The sequence below is a fragment of the Poecilia formosa genome, unplaced genomic scaffold (genome assembly GCF_000485575.1).
Source record: "Poecilia formosa unplaced genomic scaffold, Poecilia_formosa-5.1.2 Scaffold532, whole genome shotgun sequence".
In the NCBI taxonomy this organism is placed as follows: Eukaryota; Metazoa; Chordata; class Actinopteri; order Cyprinodontiformes; family Poeciliidae; genus Poecilia; species Poecilia formosa.
The window spans coordinates 41,077-64,090 of NW_006800471.1; the positions used below are offsets into that span (position 1 = coordinate 41,077).

Consider the following 23,014-nt stretch of genomic DNA (forward strand, 5'->3'; position numbering starts at 1 on the left):
TTTACTCATCTGTCAGGTTTCCGATATGCGTCCCCCCCAATGACAGACTCGTTCCTAGACCCTTGCCTGCAGGGGACCTTCCCACAGCTCAAGCCGTCCTCCCCCATTGCGCAAACACAAAGCGATTTCTTTGCAATGGGGCTGTTCCCACCATGGAACAGCTTCATCATTTTCATCAGCTTTCCTCAAGTTGTCTTTGTTTTTCCTCTTAAACATCTTTGTTGCAGTCTCCTCCCATTGTATCCTGTTCCGCGACGCCAAAATGTTTTGTGAAAGTTTAGACAGGATCGGAGGTGATCGGCAACAAGAATGAGTCAACACGCTGGTCTGCTAGAATAAATGTGTCTTTTATTCCCCACAGATTACAGCAAAGCAGTGCTGCACAGCAAAGCAATCATTCACACACTGATACGTGATGCTATATATATTGTCCTCTAATATATCTTTCGCTCTTACTTTGACACATGGACTGGAGAGCCGTCAGTCCAGGCAGAGCAGCAATCACATGGCTGGGCGTCCGTACGCGACCCATGACAGACTCTGCCAAGATGGACTACCCCGATTTTATACTCTTTAACAAGGATCCTTGCGTGAGAGTGAAGAATGGCCACTTCCTCTCTCCCAGGCAGATTCTCCAAGAATAGTGCAGCCACTTCCCATTGTTTGAATCAGGTCAAAATGACCTCTTCAAGGTACAACACGACCCTCACTATCGAACTCATAACAATCAGGTTATGAAACACAGAATGACCATTCTATTATCCATGCGTCCAAAAATATCTAGCACGAACTTAGAGCGTGATCAGCTACGTGACAACCAGCCACTGTCCACGCGCTTAAGTCGTGTACAACAATACCTATCACGAACTCAGAGCATGGTCAGGTTATATAACAGATTATGAAGGTTACATAAAGAGTATATAAGACATTATCAAAGAACAAATATAATATTTCTATATCACATACAATTTGCACACAAGAAGTTTTGGTTGTTGGGTATTGTGGAGAATTCTCCTTACACCCTGAAGGATCTTGGTGTTGCCACAGGTTGTGCATGCTGCGATGCTTCACTGCAGCGGCTTGAAATGAGCAAGGATAACTAGAGACTGCAACATGATCACTAGGAAGCACAGCATCTCCAGGCTGGTGCAGACTGTTCCACGGTCATCAACAGCTTGTCGAACCACTGCCGCTTGAGCTCGGCATGGAGCCACATGTCCATCTTCAGGGTCGACAACATCAGCCATTCTCAGCAGCTCACCTCAACATGAGCAGCTCACCTCATGTTGGTGGAGTCGTTCACCTGGCAAGCGACCCTGAAGAGAAAGTTGACCACAGTGGTTTGCTTCTCCACAGGTTTGCTGAGCATGGTCACTGCTCTTGGGATGGACTGTCTGCGGCCAAACACCATGGATGCAGTGCCCAGTCCGGGCTGCTTCTAGACAGTCCTCTCTTCACCAGTAATGGCTTTGGGCCCAGACACTGGCTGCTGGTCCTTGATCCTCTGCAGCCTTTATCGGAGATGTGAGCATGACCTGGATGAAGTTCTTCCTCATCTCCAGAGTCATCACCAACAGCCAGGTCCTCACCAGATCCAGGCTAATCCTCACCATCTCACTGGTAACTCGACAGGCCTTGATGACCCCCGGATTGGCCTGCTGGAGGCTCATGTGTTCCCAAACCATCTTTTGCAGCAATCGCATGAAGAAAGAGATGAGGCGGAACAATGTAGTTGCAGGGCGACTTCAGGATAATCAGAGTTCTAAGCAGCTGGGTGGGGTTTGTGTGGCTGGTTGCTCACAAGGCAGGACAGCCTTGTGAGCAGTGAACGGCCCGCAGCCCCCTGTTACAACTACGCTAATGTACTTAAGATTAAGGTGATCAAACATCTCAAAAATATGACATGGTTAATAATAATGAGTACAACATTTCTGTCTTATAGTGATCCTAAGATTGTTTGAGTATTTTGAAAATATTTGCTGAGAGACTAGTCAATATCTACCACCTCTCCATAGTAATGAATCATGCTCTTCTGCCCTAATCTCCCATCCTTGGCTCTGGGCAGTGGGGGGAAAAGTTTCTTCACTGTATAGCATAATGATGTTGTCAGGTCACAAGGAGTCCTCCCCCTGTTGGGCTAATTTTGATGTCTCCAATTATAATTTTGTTTTTCTATTTTCCAAACAGTTTTCCAGAAACACCTGAGTTTTAATTCCAATTAATTTATTAAATTTGGTAGCCCATTTTTCGCATATATTTTGCCCTGGATTAGAGCTTTTCTCCTTATCTCCCCAAAGATATGATTAAATTATCAATTTGGAATCAATTTGGAGTCTATATTATTGTTTATAAGATAATTTGCTCAAAATCAAAAATATTTTTTGGTGTTTCACAAGTTTTCCAAATCCACCGTCTAGAATTCAAGGTGGACTGTGAAATGTTTTAGATTCAATGTTTTTTTCCGGTTGTTTTTTTATCTCTATAAAAAAAGAGATAAATTCTTCTTTTAACCCTTGTGTGCGACAGTGAGGGTGTATTAGACCCTGCTTGGCATTACACGGCGGTGGTGGTGTTAATTCATAACATCAAGGATCAACTTGGCTTCCTCTGAGTTACAGCCAGGAACACAGAGGAGCTGGCTAACTGTGTTCACTCGGCTGCATAGCGGCATCTAGCATTATCTAGGGTGTTTGTGTTTTGTCTTGAGCTACATCACCGACTGCAGCCTGCAGTCAAATGCAATTAGGAATGCTAAGTAAATAATAAACAGCGAGGAGGGTTAGAATTAATGTGCTCAAACTTTGCAAAATACCATTCACGGCATAGGGTCATATATAACCATATAATATATACACCCTTCTATGTCGGCTGGACTGGGAACGCCTTGGGGTTCCCCCGGAGGAGCTGGAACAAGTGGCTGCAGAGAGGGACGTCTGGGCCTCCCTTCTTAGGCTGCTACCCCCGCGACCCAACCCAGGATAAACGGAAGAAAATGGATGGATGGATGGAATCTTCTCTTATTAGCTTTTGTTATACAGTTGTCTGTGTACCCTGAGCTCTTGTGAAATTAAACAAATTAAACGAAGCTATGCAACTCATCCCGAGAAACTTATTCCTTCAGATCAGGGGTGGGCAATCCTGGTCCTTAATGGTCGGTGTCCTGCAACTCTTAGATGTCTCCCTGGTCCAACAGACTTGAATCCAATAGCTGAATCACCTCCTAAGTGCAGTCAAGTTCTCCAGAGTCTTGCTGATGACCTCATTATTTGACTCAGGTGTGTTGAAATAGAGATGCATCTAAAAGTTGCAGGAGACTGGCCCTCGAGGCCTGGAGTTGCCCACCCCTGCTTTAGATATTAATTCCTCCTATAAGCAGTCCTGGTGTTTTCTTTCCACCTGTATTGTTATGGTGGGTTTGTGTTGGAGATGTTAATGACCCATGTGTTTACTTAAAACTTGAAATTTATTGTTTCAAACCAAAATAGCCTGCCAGCGAATTTCCCAAGTTTCCAGCCAGCCTTGTTGCGAGTCCCTGCAACGAGGGACTCCCTAACCCTGGAGATTGGCCATAAAGGCTAGCCAATCTCCAGCCAGCCTTTATGGGTCCCTGTGAATTCTCCTTCATTGCCTTCCAAGGCCTCAGCTCCCTTGTCGCCTATGTTCAAGACCTTATTTCCCTCATCACCTACGTCCAAGGCCTTAACTCCCTCGTCAGCGGTCCCCGAGGTTCTTGCACCGCCTTTGGCGGCTGGACATTGTACTCTCTTTATCATGAACTCTAGTTTTGTTTTTGTTTTGTTTCCAGTCCTCCTTCCGAGGCTCCCTCGGCCCATCCTGGGTCGGTTGTTTTTGGTTTTGTTTTGTGGACCACACTTCTGCAGAGCACATAGCATAGAAATAGATTCAATAGATTGGCCCTTATGCATCGGCTCAGTGCATCACCAGTTTGAACATGGCTTTAATAGTGAAGTTGTCGTTTCTTTTACAGGTGATTGAAGGGACTGCAAATGCTGGGAAAGATTTCCGTACAAATCCTTCCTCCCTGATCCAGTTTGATCCAGGTACTTTTCAAGGAGCTTACATTATACTTTTTAAATACAAAAGAGGTGTTTGTTAATTCCAGTTTGTACTTGAGTCAAAGTATACAGCTGTAGTGTCTACTAAACATCCATCCATCCATCCTTCCTTTCTTCCTCATGGGACAACACTGACAAAATCACGCTTTGACACAATGAAAAGTTGTCTGTGTGCAGCTTATATAACAGTGTAAATTTATTCTTCCCTCAAAATAACTCCATATACAGTCATTAATGTCTAAACTACTGGCAACAAAAGTGAATACACCCTAAGTGAATGTTCCTTAAGTGTCAATATTTTGTGTGGACACCATTATTTACCAAAATTGCCTTAATTGTCCTGGGCATGGAGTTCACCAGAGCTTCACAGGTTGCCATTGGAATGCTTTTCCACTCCTCTATGATGACATCACGGAGGTGGTGGATGTTCAAGACTTTGCGCTCCTCCACCTTCCGCTTGAGGATGCCCCAAACATGTTCTATTGGGTCAAACATGATGGTCTGGAGACATGCTTGGCCAGTCCATCACCTTCACCCTCAGCCTCTTCAATAAAGCAGTGGTCATCTTAGAGGTGTGTTTGGGGTCATTATCATGCTGGAACGCTGCCCTGCGACCCAGTTTCCAGAGGGAGGGGATCATGCTCTGCTTCTGTATTTCACGGTGCAGATTGGAGTTCATGACTCCCCAACACTTGCTGGACTCATGCAGCCCCAGACCATGGCATTCCCACCACCATGCTTGACTGTAGGCATCACACACTTAACTTTGTACTCCTCACCTGACAGCTGTCACACATCCTTGAGACCATCTGAAACAAACAAATTAATCTTGGTCTCATCAGACCACAGGACCTGGTTCCAGTAATCCATGTATTTTGTTAACATGTCTTCAACAAACTGTTTGCAGGCTTTCTTGTGTACAGACTTCAGAAGAGGCTTCCTTCTGCAGTGACAGCCAAGCAGTTTAAGCTGATGTAGTGTGTGGCGTATGGCCCGAGCACTGACAGACTGACCTCCCACCTCTTCAATCTCTGCAGCAATGCTGACAGCACTCCTGCACTTATCTTTCAAAGACAGCATTTGGATGTGACACTGAGCATGTGCGCTGGCACGTGCTCAGCGTCAAGAAGCTAAGTAGCTTCTTTGGATGACCAACGCAAGATCTGTTGACCCAGCTAAAAATGCTGGATGATCTTGGCCACTGTGCTGCAGCTCAGTTTCAGGGTGTTAGCAATCCTCCTGTAACCTTGGCCATCTTCATGTAGCGCAGTGCTTCTCAATTCCAGTCCTCAGGCCCCCCTGCTCTGCATGTTTTAGATGTGTCTCTATTTCAGAACAGCTGATCCAAATGATTGCATGACCTCTCTGCAGTCATCAAGTACTGCGGAAGCCTGTCAATCACCCACAGATTCAATCCAGGTGTGTGGCAGAAGGGGAACACCTAAACACACCTTAGATCTAGTAACACTAACAAGTCACATGACACTTTGAAGGGAAAATGACAAGCAGTGCTCAATTTGGACATTTAGGCGTGTAGTTTCTTAGGGGTGTATTCACTTTTGTTGCCGGTGGTTTAGACATTAATGGTTGTATCTAGACTTATTGAGGGAAGAATAAATGTACACTGCTATATTAGCTATACACAGATTACTTTTCATTGTGTCAAAGTGTGATTTTGTCAGTGTTGTGCCATGAAAAGATATACTTAAATATCTGCAGAAATGTGAGGGGTGTACTCACTTTTGTTATGCACTTCATATCAGTATATCACCAGTTTGAATTCTCAAACATTTTTTACTGTTTCTATAGGAGTGGCAAAGCGAAGTTGGCAAACTGAGATAGTTGAAGACCACATTGAGGAGGCCGATGAAAAGTTTGAGGTGTTACTAGTTTCTCCTGAAGCCACAGTAATTGGTAGAATCAGCAAGGCTGAACTCACAATCAGAGATTCAGGAAATGGTAAAAGATGTTGTGCATCTTACTAACCAAATGTTTTTCTTGTAAAAAACCTATTTTACCTTGTAAATCCTAACTGACAGGACAGTGCTGGCCAAATCAGGATCAACAAGCTCCTCTTCTAGGAGGAAAAGAGATTCGATCAGATACATATCCCCAGCATGGATCCATTCGTCTGGAGAAACTTCCTCTTGCTACACAATCCGTCATATGGGGCAGAGGAGACAGCATCTCATCACCACGAGAACATCTCCCTAAGAAGATACTCAGAATTGTGAGCAATCGCAAATCTGTAAGCCTTTCAGAGTCACCTTTAGAGTTTATCTCATCCTCAACCCTATGTGACCAGTTCCTGTATGAACAGGTTAATCTGCAAACAGATTTGTTTTATTTTTTTAGATTGCCCCTTCATCGGTGTTCCACAATGGGACAGATGTCGTTTACACAGTAAGTAGCTGCAGCAGCTGATTCCAGTTTCATAACACTGAAGGCTAAAGACAGATCTCAAACCATTGTTTACTGTATTTCAGTATCATGGAATTATGCAAATGCAAGTAGAGGATGAAATGTCCCCCTCTAGAAAGAGCAGGAAAGCAAACATTCGGGTGGTTAGCAGGGAACCACAACACCAAGTACCTGGACTTCTTACTGAAGCAAAGTCCAACACTCCAAAAGATGAACTGAAAGCACAATTGAAAGAGCGAGCAGGAGAACATGTGAGTTGGTTTCATGTGTTTTATTGTGAGTAAAGAGAATCCTTCTTTCTTTTGTTCATTCTGTCTTGTTGATCCAGTCAGCACTGCATTTCTCAGCCTTTTTTTTATAAAGTCCTGATTTGACTGGGCAGATACTCTGATTTTCTGTGGAACTTAATAAAGGTCATAAGGTTCGTATATTTGAAAATATAAATTTATAAATATAACCAAACATTACAGACTTTATGCAGTTTCATCAACTGTGATCCAATTAAGCTATTTATTTATAGTTCTCAATTGCGTAAAATTATAATTAAACTTAAACATGAGCCTGATTGAAAGTGTTAAGACCCTCCTCCTGGCTCTGATTGGTTGTTTCTGACCAGGAGTGGTACATTTCTGCAGATGGCAGTAGGACCACAGGATGGAGAAGCTTGATTTTTTCACATTATCTTTCTCTTGTTATACTGTCATGACCTGGTGACAGATTTAACAAATATGTTTTAAAAAAAACATTGTTTTGTATTGTATTATGTTAACATGACCTCCTGCACTCCACTAATGTGCCCAAAGTACTGTCATGTTCTGCTGCGACTGTTTTAGGCATTACCTTTGCTTTATCATTATCTTTTCTTTTCTGTTCTGTTTTCTGCCCTGAGTTTTTATCTAATTGTTGGATTCTATTTGTAGTCAGTATAAATAACTACCATACTTTGTGACCTTTAGACTGCAGCTGACACTTTGGCACCTAAAACAGGTCTGTCAGAGCTCATAGGACTCCTTCATTCATTCCTTCCTTCATTTCAACCAGTCCACCAATCAGTTGCTTTACTGGAAACCATGGGTACCAACTGACCAGGTATAAAACTTGTCAAGGGAAATATCTCTGGATTAAATGGAAGCATTTAAATTGTACTAAATTTTTTGTTGTCTGTCATTTTGACTGACAGCTTAAAAAAATCTGTCATTTTCTATTTTTACCCAGCAATATTTAAATGATATTGACACAGGCTATTCAGTTGCATTTTATTTTTATGCGATTTAGTTAATATTCAACTAGCTGAACCGCAAATCCAGATTACCCACATAAAGAATCTAGCTTTTACTCCGCAGTGACAACAACCACTTACTGTGGCCCCAATAACTTATAATAAATTACCGTAAGTTAAAGTTAATTCAGGTAATAATTTTGTCATCTTCTTCTTTCCACAGTATAAATTGAATGATGCCTCTATTAAAATTATGCATTTGTGACTTAAAACTTTTTTTTCTGCCATAAAGCAGTGGTCAAACTATGGGTAAATGTTTGTAATTTACTTTCAACAAACGGAAACCAAAATGGTATTAAAGTAAAGACACTATGCAAATTCCTCATAGGGGTACATTCACTTGGATACAGTGATACTGTATCCAAGTGAATGTGATGACAATTGAATGAAAATTGTACAGCAGGGCTTTGACTCCAGTTCATAAGGGTCGGTGTCCTCCAACTTTTAGACGTCTCTTCTTTAACGCACCTGAGTCAAATCATGAGGTCAGAGGTCATTAGCACGACTCTGGTGAACTTGACCTTCTTAAGCAGCCATTTAATCCAGGTGTGTTGGACCAGGACATGTTTAAATGTTGCAGGACACCAGACATTGATGCCTGGGATCTAAGGATCCCTGTTAGATGAGTGTGTTGAGATCTGAAAGGTCCTCATCCTCCAGTAAGTAAAATAACACCAGATCCCGATCCATCAGTCAGCCGTTTTGTCCTGTATAGAGACAAATAAAATTGTTTTAGTTATACACATAGAAATTCAATAAATTAGAATCGAAAGGAAATTTATTTCACTTAGTGAATAAAGTAATAGGCAAATCAGAATATCTCACAAACTATAAATACAAATATCAGTCAGCAACAGGACCAAGAAGCTGATTGGAACCTGTTGGACAAAACAGATACTGTAAGAACCACCCAGAGATCATTTTTATGGATTAAAGATTCAAACTGTGCTGAGTGTGACACTAGAAATACACGGCCTCGGCTCCCAACAGCTAACGTAGCATAAACATTAGCTCCTGCTAACAGAAATGTGAGGAGGGCAGAGTATCAGACATAACGTAATCTGAAATTATTAATAACTAGAAAAATTGCTGTTCCTAGCGAAACAGCCGTGGGAATGCATATTTGCAGAATGACTGATGGAAAAATCCAAGAAACATGAGAAAGAAGAAGTACAAAAAAGCAGAAGAAAGAACAAAGCATTGTAGAAATCTTTTGCTAAGTAATGAAATTTAGCAAAGGTATATCCGAATTCAGCAGAAGAAGCAGAAGTTTGTGTGCAACCTGAATTATTTGAAAAAGTTGAAAAGTGAAACAGAGCTTATAGCACATTTAGCAAAAGAAGTGAAATTAGTACAAAACCAGAAATATTTGAAAAAGTGAAACAGCAAAATAAATAGCATAAGGGAGCAAAAGAAGCATATTTGCAGAATAAATGATGGGGAAATGCAAGAAACATGACAACAAAGAATAAGGAGAAAAAAGCAGAAGAAAGCTACAGCCATATATTGTAGAAACCTTTGCTAAGTAATGAAATTTAGCACAGGTATAGCAGAATTCAGCAGAAGAAGCAGAAGTTTGTGTGCAACTTGAATGATTTGAAAAAGTCAAAAAGTGAAACAGACCTCAAGAAAGAGCAGAATTAGCACAAGAGGAAATTAGTACAAAACCAGAAATAGTTGAACAGTGAAACATAGCAAAAAGCATAAATTAGCAGAAGCAGAAATTAGTACAAAACCAGAAATATTTGAAGAAGTGAAACATAGCAAAACAAAAAGCATAAAGGAGCAAAAGAAGCAGAACACTTTGATATATGAATTGCTAAAATTGATTAAAGTTTGCAGAAGACCTTTGCAGACAGTAAAACCAGTAGAAGCAGAAGGCATACATAAAGGTAGACAAGCAGAATGCAAACACACAGATGGAAACAGAGCACAAGAGAAAAATACATTGAAAGAATAGATGAAGGTGCGACATGGCTGTACCCCAGAGGAGTTTGACAGTAAACAGAAAGAGCTGTGATAGTAATAGTTCCTTAAAGTAGACATACATGGCTACATTTTAAATAATTTCTCCACAGTGAAATATGTATGAACAGCATTATTTTGTCAAAAAGCATTAAAAGTTCAAAAACGGCAGTTACTAAAGTGTACACTCTGGCAACTGATAACAGTTAGAGCAGTGTTTTTCAACCTTTCTATGGCTTCTATTGCCTCTAGTGGCATGCGGGTGGCAACACAACTAATCTAATTACATTACTAAATCAGAATACCACAGCGTCTTTATTATTTACTATTAATTTTGGCATTACATTTCAGCATTACTGGCACCGTAAAAGATAAATTATCTTTTACGGTATCTTTTCACCATATTTTTTCATTTTCTTAAGGATGTAGAGCTAATTAAATGACATAAACAAGATAATATCTATATATCTCAATCAATTATAGGAGGAAGAAAAGAAATAAGGAGACATGAAAAACATGATTAATTATAATAAAAAGATAATTGGCAATGTATATGTAAGAAATTTAATTGAGCAAAAGTCATTAACAAAAATTAATTACGTACACAGAAGAATAACAACCCAGGTTGTTACAACCAGGGATGTTAAATACATGTCAGAGTTGACACCTATTAACACAGATTAAATAACACAGGAAAGACAAGAGAAAGTTAGATTCTGAATACTCACGAGGAGAACAGACAGAGATGTGCTTTCAGTTACAAATCTCCTTCTGCTCTGAAAGCACATTTGCCTGCCCCTCTCTTTTTATTGTATTTTAGGATCCCTGATCACACAGAGCGCTGTAACTCTAAAGGGAGGGGGAAAGACACTTCATCACACAGTCACAGTGCCAAGATTATCACTAACTAACAACACAATCTATCTTAACATAGAATATCCAGTTCCTGTCACGGGGTCAAATAGAGCAAGTTGCATATCTTCACGGCGACGGTTTTACAGCTATCTAACAGGTCAAAAAGCAGGGCATCCTGTAAAGAGCTGCTGTCACTGTTCTTCTTCAGAAAGCCCTCTGAGGAAGGAAATCAGAGTGATTAACAATACAAGAACATTTCTTAAAAGATATAACTAAACAAATAAGTGTATATAAAGCAAGAATATTATAAAGATATAACATTTGATAATAATAACATTTACCTAACAATAGATATAAGCAAAAATTCATATTTTTGTTTTTTACGGTGCCATGAGAGACTTTTTGTCGTTAGAGTCTTATATATAGGAAAAAATATGTTGAAACTATTTAGTCTATCAACGTGGAAATTTTCCTTCAACTCTAAAACCATCAATCATATACATAGAATCACATTATCAACAATTTGTGAATAGAGCACAACACTTAGCACGCTATAGGTAAATGTTATCATTTAGTTTGGTTAAGAATAATTATTGCACTGTCAATAAATGACTTCTAATAGATGTAGTTGCCAGAGGAACACAATAACGCCTTCATGAGCTCAGAGGTTCAAACTGATTAATAATGAGGATGGATGCTCTCTGCTGAAATATTTCTGCCATCTTCCATGTTCTTTCAGCAAACAGTTGAGACAGAGATGTTTTTGGTTTCACCACTATTTACCTGCTGTTATACCTGCCATTCAGATTATTCTTAAAAGATTGCCTGTTAGTGTGGAGCTTATGTGACCAAACCAGCCAATGAGATGAAAAGTTAAAACTTGAGTTAAAATGTTGCTTTAACTTGAGTTCAGTTAAAACTCAAGTTAGAATGTTAAGTTTTAACATTTTAACTCAACAACCTCTAACTAGAAGTTGTACACAACCTCAAGTTGGGTATCCCCAAGATCACTGGGTTTTCTTAAAAGGCAGAGTAAGACAGAGTCTCCGAAAACAGTTCTTAAAGATATAGCCAGTGTTTTCAAGCAAAGTTGAGCTGACTGTCAAGGAATGACACAAGGAATTTAAAATTTGTCATCAAGGTTGGCCATCAAGTCAAACTGAAAATGAAAAGGTATGTTCTCTTGTGAGGGAATTTATCTTTTACTGTTCCAGTAATGGCAGAATTAATAATAAATAATAAAGACGTTGTGCTATTCTCATTTAGTGATGTAAATGCTAACTATTTACATCACTAAATGATGTAGGAAGCAGCAGGCCCGAAAAGATGTGACTAAGGAGCAGACTTAGAAGTACACAGAAAGCTACAGAATTTGTTAAAAAACTGTGAGCTATGCTGAAGTAAATAAGAGAGATAAGTTTAAATACATGCTGAATGAAAATTCTTTCTAAAGGTGAAGGCATAGATTTTAAAAGAAATTAAAAACGGGAGACCGCGAATAATATAAGAAATGGCACCCCCTTTATTTCCAGAGTGCAATGGTGCAGGAATCTGGGAGCTCCCGGAAGCGTGAAATGAGTCTCAAAAATAGTTGTGCACTCGTAACTGGATCTGTACGTAACTGCAGTTTTGTGTGTGTGTGTGTGTGTGTGTGTGTGTGTTTGTATCTGGTGACTCGTGCATACTTTTTCAACATTTGTAGCCGTAGGAAAAGGTTTATTTTCTTTTTACGGTTTACAAATCATGTTTCACAGGTACAACTATCCAAACTTACACACAAAGATGCTTACAGGAGTTACGAATCCATTTTTACACACGCACAAATATTTTTACACACGCACAAGTCCTTTCACAGATATTTTGAGACTATTTTCACTCCATACACTCATGTTGAAATGAGGTCATCAATATTTAAATTAAAGGGCCATTGATCCTAGATAAAACTCAGGGAGGATCAGTGTTAGGGTTGCCACCTTTCAGAAATCAAAATAAGTGACGCCCACCACGGCGTGTCACCCTACTTTCATGGGGTGGGTTGGCTGCTGCAGCGATAGACAATATATTTATGGCAGTGTTTTTTGTTTTTAAAAAGTGATCCAGAGGGGGTGCTGTGATGGCGCAGGCACAAAGAACAACCCACATATTGAAGCCTTAGTCATCGTGGCGGTGGTCGCAGGCCGCATGTCTTTCCCCTCTCTCATTACCCACTTTCCTGTTGAACTACTTCCAAATAAAGGCAACTATAGCCAACAAAACCTTCACAAAAGTGATCCAGGGAGCAATCATTCATACATAGAGTACTCCAAAATTGTAGTCCAGTCAGAGTAGCTCACCTTAAACATGTTTAATTAAGCAAGTGTAAAATGTATTTGGTAAACTGCTCAAGTACTGAGTAACTGATCATAATACCTAATTTAATAGTCCCAATGTGTCCTCAAACAGAGCTCCAAAAGTATAAAAGTTATGTGAAAATTCTGGTATTGTAAAGAGTATTACTAAAATATACAAGTGAAGAGTTAGGTTTGGAGGTTGGTTCTAGATCAAATTTACCACGAGGGCCAGGATAGTCGGTGTTTTTCCATGGTGACACTTAAAGAATGAAACAAAAAAACAGAGCAATATTTCATCATTTGATATATCAAGTGAGCCAAAGAGCTACTTGTGTCTCCAGAGATTCAGGTTGCAGATCCTGATCAAGCAGATGGAAAGTATGATTCTATCTCAATACAGCAGTTAAAATTGCAGCACTATAATTTTTAATTCATTGTTAAAATAAAATTGTGAAGGTTAAAAAAAATCCACCTCTGAATATTAACAAAATACATTTATTTAGTGTCATTTCTTCTGTACCCCTGCTGGCCCCCATCTAGAACCGCCCCGGGGCAGAAGGTCTGTGTCTGACATTAATAATACATTAAATGACCACTGAACACTGAATTAATATGTCAACATTTCTTAATAAAACAAACAGAAAGCACTAACAAATCTTTTTAAAGTAGGAAATATTTATGTATTTACTGCTAATCTCTCAGTATGATTTGTTCTCTAAATGACCATTTATTATTTTGGCTGATACGACTATACATTAAATAAGCAAATAATTGATTATCTAATAATCAAACCATAACAGTCCACAATAAGAAACTTAATCATAGCAAAAATGTTCTATACCATATCAGCCTCAGGAGATGATTGAGGGATGAAGAGATGATGATGTCTGGTTCTTTAGGTTCTATCCGGGTCTTCAAGCCCTGTTTACACGACAACAATTTCGGGTGAAAACAGAAGAGTTTCGTTGTGTTTGTGTCTGGATCACTTTTTACATTTACACGAAAATGGCGAATGTTTTCTCTAACGGCACAGTTTGAAAACGGGTTCCAGAGTGCAATATTTTTAAAACGTACCAGTGTCCGTTGTCTTGTAAACAGAATTAATTGGTCTTTTCTGTCAGGGAATCCCTACCTCATGCATAGTATGATGCAAAACTGCTTCCGACAATCCACAGAAGACAAAGAAGCTACTGACAATGCTGGTGTTACTACAATTCGTGTTTCTCCATCAGATACGATTCCCCCAGCATCTCTTCACCACTCCACACCTCCCAGGTGGCAAAATACACGGCTGCTTGTTTAACGATCATAACAGGCACTTGCTTGTTCAGCACTCTTATCTAGAGAACTACAGACACTGCAAAAGCTCAAACAACGTGTTTCAGCTAAGTTATCCCACTTTTTTCCAACTGCGCCCTAATCAGACACACATAGTGCGTGTTTTTCCCCAATATTTGGGGGAACGGTACATGATGGGGAAACGCGAATCGACATGCTTTCGAGTAGATCTTCCTTTTTGTTGACACATGCGCACTTAAGGGGCGTTTACACGACAATGATCCAACAAAAACAGAATTTTTGTTCCGTTTTTGTTGGATCATTTACATGAAAACGTTCTAATTGCAATCTTTGTTTACACAGTAACGGTACACATCAAAAACGTGTAATGCTCTCACTGCGCCTAGTTGGTGCTAGGTTATTTGAAACTAAGTGCGCATGTGTTTAAAAAAAGTTCTACTTGAACAAATGGCATACTTGGATTCAAAATTGATTAGCAGTTTTTCCCAACACTGGTCCTTAAGTCAAATTGACCTGCATGTTTTAATTTCAGAAAAACCCTGTTAATCAGCCATCAATTACAATCATGTGTGCTGAATTAGAGAAATGTTTAACATTTTCAGGGCATTGTGACTTGAGGACCAGCGTTGAAAAACACTATTATACATTGGCATTTCAATCATCAGAAATCAACCACAAAACAACATTCATACAATGACATCTTTTCAACTTTAGTTAATTAGCTACAATTGGATGATTGTTTGATGGTTTATCCACCATCAGTCGTCAACCTTAGCAATACATTCAACCTTTGTGATCATAATTCAACATTGAATTAATGTATTTTGCAAACAAGCCAACAGCGAAGTGGCTGTGTTTGCGACATCCCACTCATGAAAATAGGGGGAGTGGACCACTTCACTTCTTGTAGTAAGTTGTAGATGTTTTTGTGTCAATATATCACGCGCAAACAGTCAGTAATAATTTTTATGGACAAGTAAGAAAATGTACAGAAAGGAATCACAACCTACTATCCTCAACAGTGCTTAATTTAAAACATGATTAACCCCCGCTCAATAATAAAATGCTCTGAGCCAGAGCTCAGAAGAAGAGGAAAAAGGGGAAGGGTGCGACAAAACAGCATACATTGATTCAACATCGATCAGACGTTGATCAGACATCGGCATTTCATTCATTAGATTTCAACCACAAAACAACATTGATTCAATGACATATTTTCAACATTCAATGACTAGAATTGGCTAGAATTGGATGATTGTTTGATGGTTGTTTGACGGTTGAGCCACCATCAGTTGTCGACCTCAATCAAAAATCAATCATTATGACTATAATTCAATGTTGAATTACCATTGCATGCTATCTGATCTGGGTTTTGGAAACCATCAACCATGTTCTGTCCCATCTGGTTATGTTTCTGACTACTTTATTAGCACAAAAGAAAAAGCTAATTTAAATTGGTTAACTATGTTTCTAAGTGTGATCTGCCAATTTTCAGTTTGGTTGAGGTCAGGAGAATTCCAGAAACTTAATGTTGACTTTGGTTTATTGTTAAATTAGAACACCCAAATGTGTCAAACTGTCAATATCAGATGAGGGAAAATTGGTCAGAATGTTAAGAAAAACCAGAGGTACCACCAAGACACAACCCTAGATGAAAGACCAGGAGTCAGAGGGCTCAGAGGTTGACTTTTCTACTGGACCAATCAGCGAACAGAAGGAACAGTTGTAAACAATGATGTTGCCTTTCTGTGCTGTTTTCAAAAGGTAGTTTGCCTGTAGTTTTAACAATGGCAGCAGAGGATATGAACAAAGTTGTTCAGTCCATGTTGGTCACACTTCCAAATATTGAATTAACAATAACAGCTGCATTGTTTGGATCAGCATTTGGAGGATGGTCGCTTATAGCACAGGCAATTTCCAGTTAGCTTCAAAGCCTTGACCAGGCCCAATAGGCGAGAGAACCCAGGTCCCCTGGACAAAAAAGAAAGTGTATTACAACAAAATACTTTTTACCAGGCTAAGGTTTTTACCTGGGATAACCAGATGCTTTTTTGATGGCTGTGCTGAACTGGCAACCGATCCAGGGTGACCCTGCCTATCACCCGTTGACTGTTTGAGATAGGCACCAGGACCCCTGGTAATCCCACTAGGGATAGGCATGTAAGATGACTGATGGATGGGTGGATGGATGACTTTTTGATGATACTATAAGTACATGGTTTCTCTAGACCAGGGGTGGGCAACTCCAGGCCTCGAGGGCCGGTCTCCTGCAACTTTTAGATTTGTCTCTACTTCAACACACCTGAGTCAAATAATGAGGCTATTAGCAGGACTCTGGAGAACTTGACTCCACTTAGAAGGTGATTCTGCTATTGGATTCACGTGTGTTGGACCAGGGAGATCATTAAGAGTTGCAGGACACCGGCTGTAGGAGCTATTTCTCCATTTTCAGTTATATCTTAGAATTAAAATTTAGTTTATTCTTATTTTTTGTTTATTTTCTAGTTGATTTATCATTAGAATTTGTGCTTAATTCGTTATTTAGAATAAGTTCTTTGATTAAGAATTCACTTAATTTGTTAATTTCAGGTTGGGATGTGGGTATTTCACGGTATAAATAGGTGGGTCTTAGGTAGCTTATTATGCACGTGGGTGGTCACAAGGTTTTTTACCAGTCTTCAGTCTATGGAATCAGTCTCATCAGTCACTTCAGTCATCAGTCAGAGAACAGGTGCAGGAATCAGAGCGGAAGCAGAATCCTATGAAGCCTGTAACCTTTTTGCCTGAACTGTGAAATAAAACAGCCAAAGAACTGCATTTCGACTTTTTGATCCTTTTGGGCTGTGTAAACCAGAATCCACGGTGCATCAGATGACTTTGATGCATCACTTTGATCAAAACATTCACTTTTGTTTTGATCACTTTTGAGTTTTGAGTTTTTGATTTTTGAATTTAAGTTTTGGAACAAATAGTCACTACACTGGGACATTTCCCAATAATATTAGTAGGGGTGTATTTATATATTTGTGACTGTGAACTTTGAAAATGAATTACAGTTCTTTATTGCTTAATCACACCAAACCCAAAAATGGAACAGTTCAAAGGCACCATTAAAAGAACTATAAAGACTTTCATGCCAATCAGGAATGTATGTAAATCTCTGACCATAATTGAAAAATTGTCAGTAGAATACTCATATAAGTCAGCCTCACTTTCTATCATACAATAATGATTTTTGTTCTCTTGTGACCCATTTGGAGGAAACTGTTGCCAAGGTCCATAGTTGTATTTCAGTCATGGTTTCCAAGGGAACAAAACTGGCGTAGAAGAACAAGCTTGGTTAGACTGAAAACTTAACAATGGGTGTTTCTATCTCCACATTCCTACACATCCTTGGTGCTCAGATGTGTCCTCAGGGCTGGACTTTTCAAGGAGGACGTTGTTACATCGTCAGCACTAAGCCCAAGCTCACATGGAGTGCAGCTAACAGGACCTGCAGAGAAAGGTATCATTAAACATTCTGTTATCACAGGGTTGATGGGTTACACTGGATAATGTGTGGTGGTGGGATCCATGAAAAATACAAACTCATTCATTATTGTTTGTAATGTGTCATTTGTAACTTTAAAAATGTTGATAATGTTTACTTGTTTTTGATATCAGGTTCATGGGAAGTCTTGCAAGTGTTCTGTCTAAATCTGACATGGACTGGTTGTGGGACTTCAGTGGAAGAAAGCCTTTCTGGATAGGTTAGTGCTCTGCAGTGAATGTAGTTGAGATGATATTTACATAATAAATATCTTGTAATAATAATATTACAAGATGATGTAGTAGCATTATCACATCATCTTGATTAATAATAGTATATTTTACTGTTAGAATATATCTGAACAAGAATGTTTAATTTTAAATAGTGCATTGCATACACATTCATAAGGTTCAGATTGTTCATAAGACAGGATTTTAAAGTTTTCTACACCTAATAATATGAAAAGTGTGGTGTGCGTATGTAGTTAGCCCCCTCCACTCGAATACTCCCAAACAAAATCTATAAACCTACCAAGAGAAGTCGATTCATCTAAGAACAGCATTACAGCATTAACGCTGTAATGCTGCATTACAGCATTACAGCAACACCTAAGAGCACCCCTTAGGGTGCTCTTAGGTGTTCTTAGGCCCATCAAGTAGGAGATTCTGTTGACAAAATATTAAACTAAAGTGGAAAAAAGATCAACTTTATGTGTCATTTAGGTGTAATGGGAATAAAAAAACTGCCTACAGTCCTTGAAACATGCTCATCTCTCTTGTGGTCTCCTTCAGGGATCATTTCTTCTTTTACTGCCTTTGGCTTCAGTTTTTAGCAGTGTTGTGGTCAAGACCACCTAACCCGAGACCAAGACACGACCAAGACCAGAGTGTATCGAGACCGAGACAAGACCAAGACTTTTAGGGTCCGAGACCAAGTCAAGACCAAGACTGAGGAAAGTCGAGACCGAGTCAAGACCAAGACCAGCGCCCCGCGCTATATGACATGATAAAATGTGAAATATGATCAAAATTGCTTCTCAAACTGATCTGAAAGATCCGTATTCCCATAAAAAGACCTAGATATTAAATACTTGATAAATTTGACCAAAATTAAAAGCAGAACAAACTGTTTGTTCTGCTTTGCTTCCATCTCTGTGTTACAATCCGCGGTGGTCTGGTGCCATCCCTAAAAAGATAATGCCCTGGGCATTTGCCTATATTGCTCATGTCAGGAGCCACCACTCTCTGTACCATTTAACATAGCAATTGAGGCAATGCCCGGATGGCAAATAACACTCAACTATGAACACTGACCAAGGAGCAACAAGAAAGAAGTAACCATGCACAAGGCGCTCATCGTGACTGTTCTCACCCTCTCTCTCTCACATGAAGCCAGATAGTCTGAGCCAGATAGCACACATTACAGCTGCCACTTTGAACGAAAACAATCAAAGATCAATGTGCATGCTCTGCGTGCTCTTTCATTCTTGTGTCTTATTTATTTGTTAATTAAAAAAATATCAATGTACATAATTAAATAAAATAATGATAGGTACTGCAGTGTATGCAGAGCTTTACAAGAACAAAGAAGAGTGTTCTGTCAGGTCAGCATACGCTTAGAACAAACTCACGGCTATATCTGTCAGACACATCATTACCATATCATTTTATTTAATTAGCAACATAGAATCATGACATAGATCATCATACACTTTATTAACACTTGTATGGCATCCTGACTTAGTGGTTAAGTAGGTTAATGAGTTTTACACGGGCGTGTGTTGTAGTTGACTGCAGCTGCAGCCAGACTTTGAAACCACGACAACACATGTACATCTATATAGTTATCATTGAAAACAATTTAATGACTTATTTTCCTCAGAACTTGCTGCGTATGGTGAACTGACAACTCTTCTTACTGTCGGACTTCTTAATGCGCGTGCGCAGGCATGGTACTCACTGCATGTATGCTATTCTGACAGCTCATGGTAATCTGATAGAACATCGGTGTTCTGTTAGATCAGCATACGTTGTCAGTCATACGCTTAGCTCAGACATGTATACGCTGTCATTACCATATGATTTTATTTAATCAGCAACATAGAATCATGACGTAGATCATCATACACTTTGTTATTAACAGCTGCATGGCAACCTAACTTAGCGGTTAAATAAGTAGGTTAATGAGTTTTACATGGGCGTGTGTTGTAGTTGACTGCAGCTGCAGCTAGACTCTGCTTTAAATACACTTTGAAACCACGACAACGCATGTATATCTACTTATCATATTATAAACAATTTAATGACTTATTTTTGTCATAACTTGTTGCCTCTGCTGAACTGACAACTCCACTGACGGTCGGACTTCTTAATGCGCATGCGCGGGCATGNTGCCATGCATTACATGGGAGGCAGTGACTGCTTTACTTCGATCTTCCCTATGTAATGCTAATGGGAGGCCCCAATAAAGAGACATTCTATTGGGTATAGAACAATAGGTGCCTGACATGCAATGCCTTTCCTTATGCATTGCCAAGGCAGGCCCCAATAAAGAGATATTCTATTGATATTCTATTGAATATCTCTTTCTTCTTTCACCAATTCTTGTTATTTTTAAATAAGAAGGTCTATTCTGTCATTTAAGGTCTGAACAGCAGGGAGGCTGAAGGATGGTGGGAGTGGGCGGGCGGTGAGCCTGTCAGCTATACTAACTGGAGGAAGACCCCCCCTCGCTCCAAAATGAAGAGAAACAGGAAGTGTGTGCTGGTGTGGAGAAACGCCAAGTGGCAAATTAGAGACTGCAAGAGGAGCAGAGCTCATCGTTTTGTGTGCTCAGTTAAACTTTGAGGACGACTTGCAGCAGCAAGATAAGCTGCTACTGATGCTCAGGAAATAACCTGTCACCGAGGACCACTGGGGTCTTTTTTTATGGCCTACTTTTATGATTTTATGATTTATTGTAGCTCTAAAGCAATTTTAGAACACTGTGCTTTATTTAACCAATGAAAGTACTAAAGTTTTTAATGACTTTTTGTTTTTTAATGGTGTGAAAACAGTTGGAAATTTTTCCACACATACTGCACCAGAACATTTTATCTCTGTGAACATTTTTTATTTTTCATATTTTACTTTTATTTTGTATATATTCTTGACTTCATCTGAGTTTAATTGTGTTTCCACAGTTATGAACTGTAATTTAATGGTCAAATTCTTTACTTTTGTTCCATTAAAATGGCCAACTGAAAATAACTCAAATTGTACTTTTACTGTACATATGAGCAGAATTTGGAGAATTGCCACCAAAGAGTTCCTTTTAAAGTCGTTCATGTCAAGTCTGTTTAATTGATTCTCTGTTGCTGTCCAAGCCCAGGCTGCGTTATTTAGATCAGGGCCAGAGGGTTTGAACCACATGGGTAAACAGTAATGTGATTATCTCCATCATGTGATCTCCCAGCAGAGCATGAAAGAAACCCTTTTATGCAGGCTGAGAGCCGTTCTCAGGGTTTCTCAGGCACTGAACAGATCCAGCATGTCGTCCTCGGCTCGGTGAGTCCACACAAAACTGACAAAATACGTGTTTAAATACTTGGTTTAAATTTAAAGCATTTAAATAATTGAAATAGTTTTTTGTGCCATAAATAAGATAAAAAAATCTAATTAATACATATTTTTAAATGATATTTTGTGCTAACTGATATTTGAATAATATTAACACCGGTACATCTACATCTAATCCTATGATGTCTTGTCTTGAATAAGACTGGAAATCCTTAATGATCTGAATGTAAAGTAAATATTAAGTCAAAGCTGCAAATGGATTTTCTAGATATTTTGCTTTTTTCTTTGAGATACTGAAACTTGTTTTTGATTGAATAAAAAAATAAATGCATTTGATGGATGGTGATGCATTCTTCTGTTATATTTTAGAGTTATCTAAAGTTATCTAGAGCTTTTTAACACATAACCACATATTCTCAGAGAAAATTATGATCTGGGAAGATTCTTGACCACAGTTCCAAAGTTTTTGTGTTCTTGTCTTTGATCAACTTTATTATCAATTCTACGTTGTTCCATTGTCCTCTATCATGCTGACAAATACACAGATCACCAGCTTATTGTCATAAAGTGGTTGTTGATGGTGGTGAGGATTGACGCTGAGACCCAGGTATGGTGAAGATGAAGCGTTTAATGAGAGAGATGAACACAGTCCTGGCTCAGGAAGCACGGCAGCAAACAAGCACGTAGCCAATACCGGTAGCAACTGACATGTGGACTGGACATAGAAATAAACTACCTCAGGACTTAACAGTTCTACTGAGGGGAAAAACAAACTGACTCACAAGACGTTGCGTTAGACGATAGACAAACTAAGACAAGGACCCGACAAGAGACAAAGACAACAGGTGGGTTTAAATACACAGGGAGGGTAATCAGGTAAGTAGACACATCTGGGGAGCAATCAACAGGGAAGACAGACTCACAGGGGAAAACTAAAAGACAGAAAAACCTCAAAAATAACCACACAGAAAACATAGATCATAACACTTATTCCTGATTTCCTTACTTTTGGGATATCAGCCAATACTTGCATGTGAAACTGACCTTTCTGGCTGATTTGATTGACCTGCCCACAAGGTCACGTCTACACGTGCATGAATAAAAAAAGCTATCTCACAGTTGCTAGAAGCAACTTTGTTGCCAAGCTGACTTTAAACACAAAAAAACTGGTATCGCCCAACATTGGAGTCAGCAGGTCAGGCTTTATAAAGACCTTTGCAGCATACCCCCCTTAAAATCAAGGATTTTGGCTTTACTGATGAACAGGTTTATTTGGGAGTAAACCCTAAGTTTCACCATAAGAGCGGTGTACAAACAAAGACAAACAAAAGACAGTGCAAGCTACAAACGACCCTCTTACAACCGTAACTTTTGAACCAGAACATAACGTTCACAACTAAAATATTGATTCTCATTCATAAACCAAACCAGTATCCTTATATGATAAAGCAAATTTATAATTTCAATCAATCAATAAAAGAAATGTCCTTATTTACAAAACAGACATGCCTTGTGCCTCTATCAAGGGGGCTGCTAATAATAAGATACATTTAACAACACCCAAAGGGTGCGTTCACACTGCAGCCTGAAGTGAACCAATTCCGATTTTTTTGACGTAATGCGACCTGTATCCGATATTTTCATGGCAGTGTGAATAGTACAGGTCGGATTCTTTTTCGAATGTGACCCATATCCGATAAGTA

The 23,014-nt window shown here is 39.3% G+C and overlaps 2 protein-coding genes across 3 annotated transcripts in view; one reads left to right on the forward strand and one right to left on the reverse strand.

Moving 5' to 3' along the window:
- Positions 1 to 1,411, reverse strand: part of LOC107834147 (uncharacterized) — a 29,426-nt gene extending 28,015 nt beyond the window's left edge. The window contains exon 1 of the mRNA XM_016664947.1: positions 1,281 to 1,411. Within this exon, the coding sequence (XP_016520433.1) occupies positions 1,281 to 1,411 (131 nt within the window). The remainder of the gene's footprint in view (positions 1 to 1,280) is intronic.
- On the forward strand, positions 676 to 21,647 carry LOC103129277 (FRAS1-related extracellular matrix protein 1-like). Of its 2 annotated transcripts, none has more exons than XM_016664948.1 (9): positions 676 to 1,620; positions 3,989 to 4,061; positions 5,886 to 6,035; positions 6,116 to 6,306; positions 6,432 to 6,479; positions 6,563 to 6,748; positions 17,630 to 17,730; positions 17,889 to 17,974; positions 20,398 to 21,002. In XM_016664948.1, the coding sequence occupies exons 1-9, from the start codon at positions 1,531 to 1,533 to the stop codon at positions 20,598 to 20,600; spliced, it is 1,128 nt and encodes a 375-aa protein (XP_016520434.1). In that variant the 5' UTR covers positions 676 to 1,530; the 3' UTR covers positions 20,601 to 21,002. The 2 variants fall into 2 exon arrangements, with proteins under 2 accessions (XP_016520434.1, XP_007540380.1); XM_007540318.2 differs by having other exon boundaries at positions 678 to 1,620; positions 6,116 to 6,324; positions 20,398 to 21,647.
- Positions 21,648 to 23,014: the final 1,367 nt, after the last annotated feature.

Bases quoted from the DNA above. Each gene is read 5' to 3' on its own strand.
- LOC103129277 (XM_007540318.2), top strand. From the start codon at position 1,531: ATGACCTGGATGAAGTTCTTCCTCATCTCCAGAGTCATCACCAACAGC. The intron at 6,480-6,562 runs GTAAGTAGCTGC...ACTGTATTTCAG, and splicing joins GGACAGATGTCGTTTACACA to TATCATGGAATTATGCAAAT. The intron at 6,749-17,629 runs GTGAGTTGGTTT...CTTGGTGCTCAG, and splicing joins AAGAGCGAGCAGGAGAACAT to ATGTGTCCTCAGGGCTGGAC.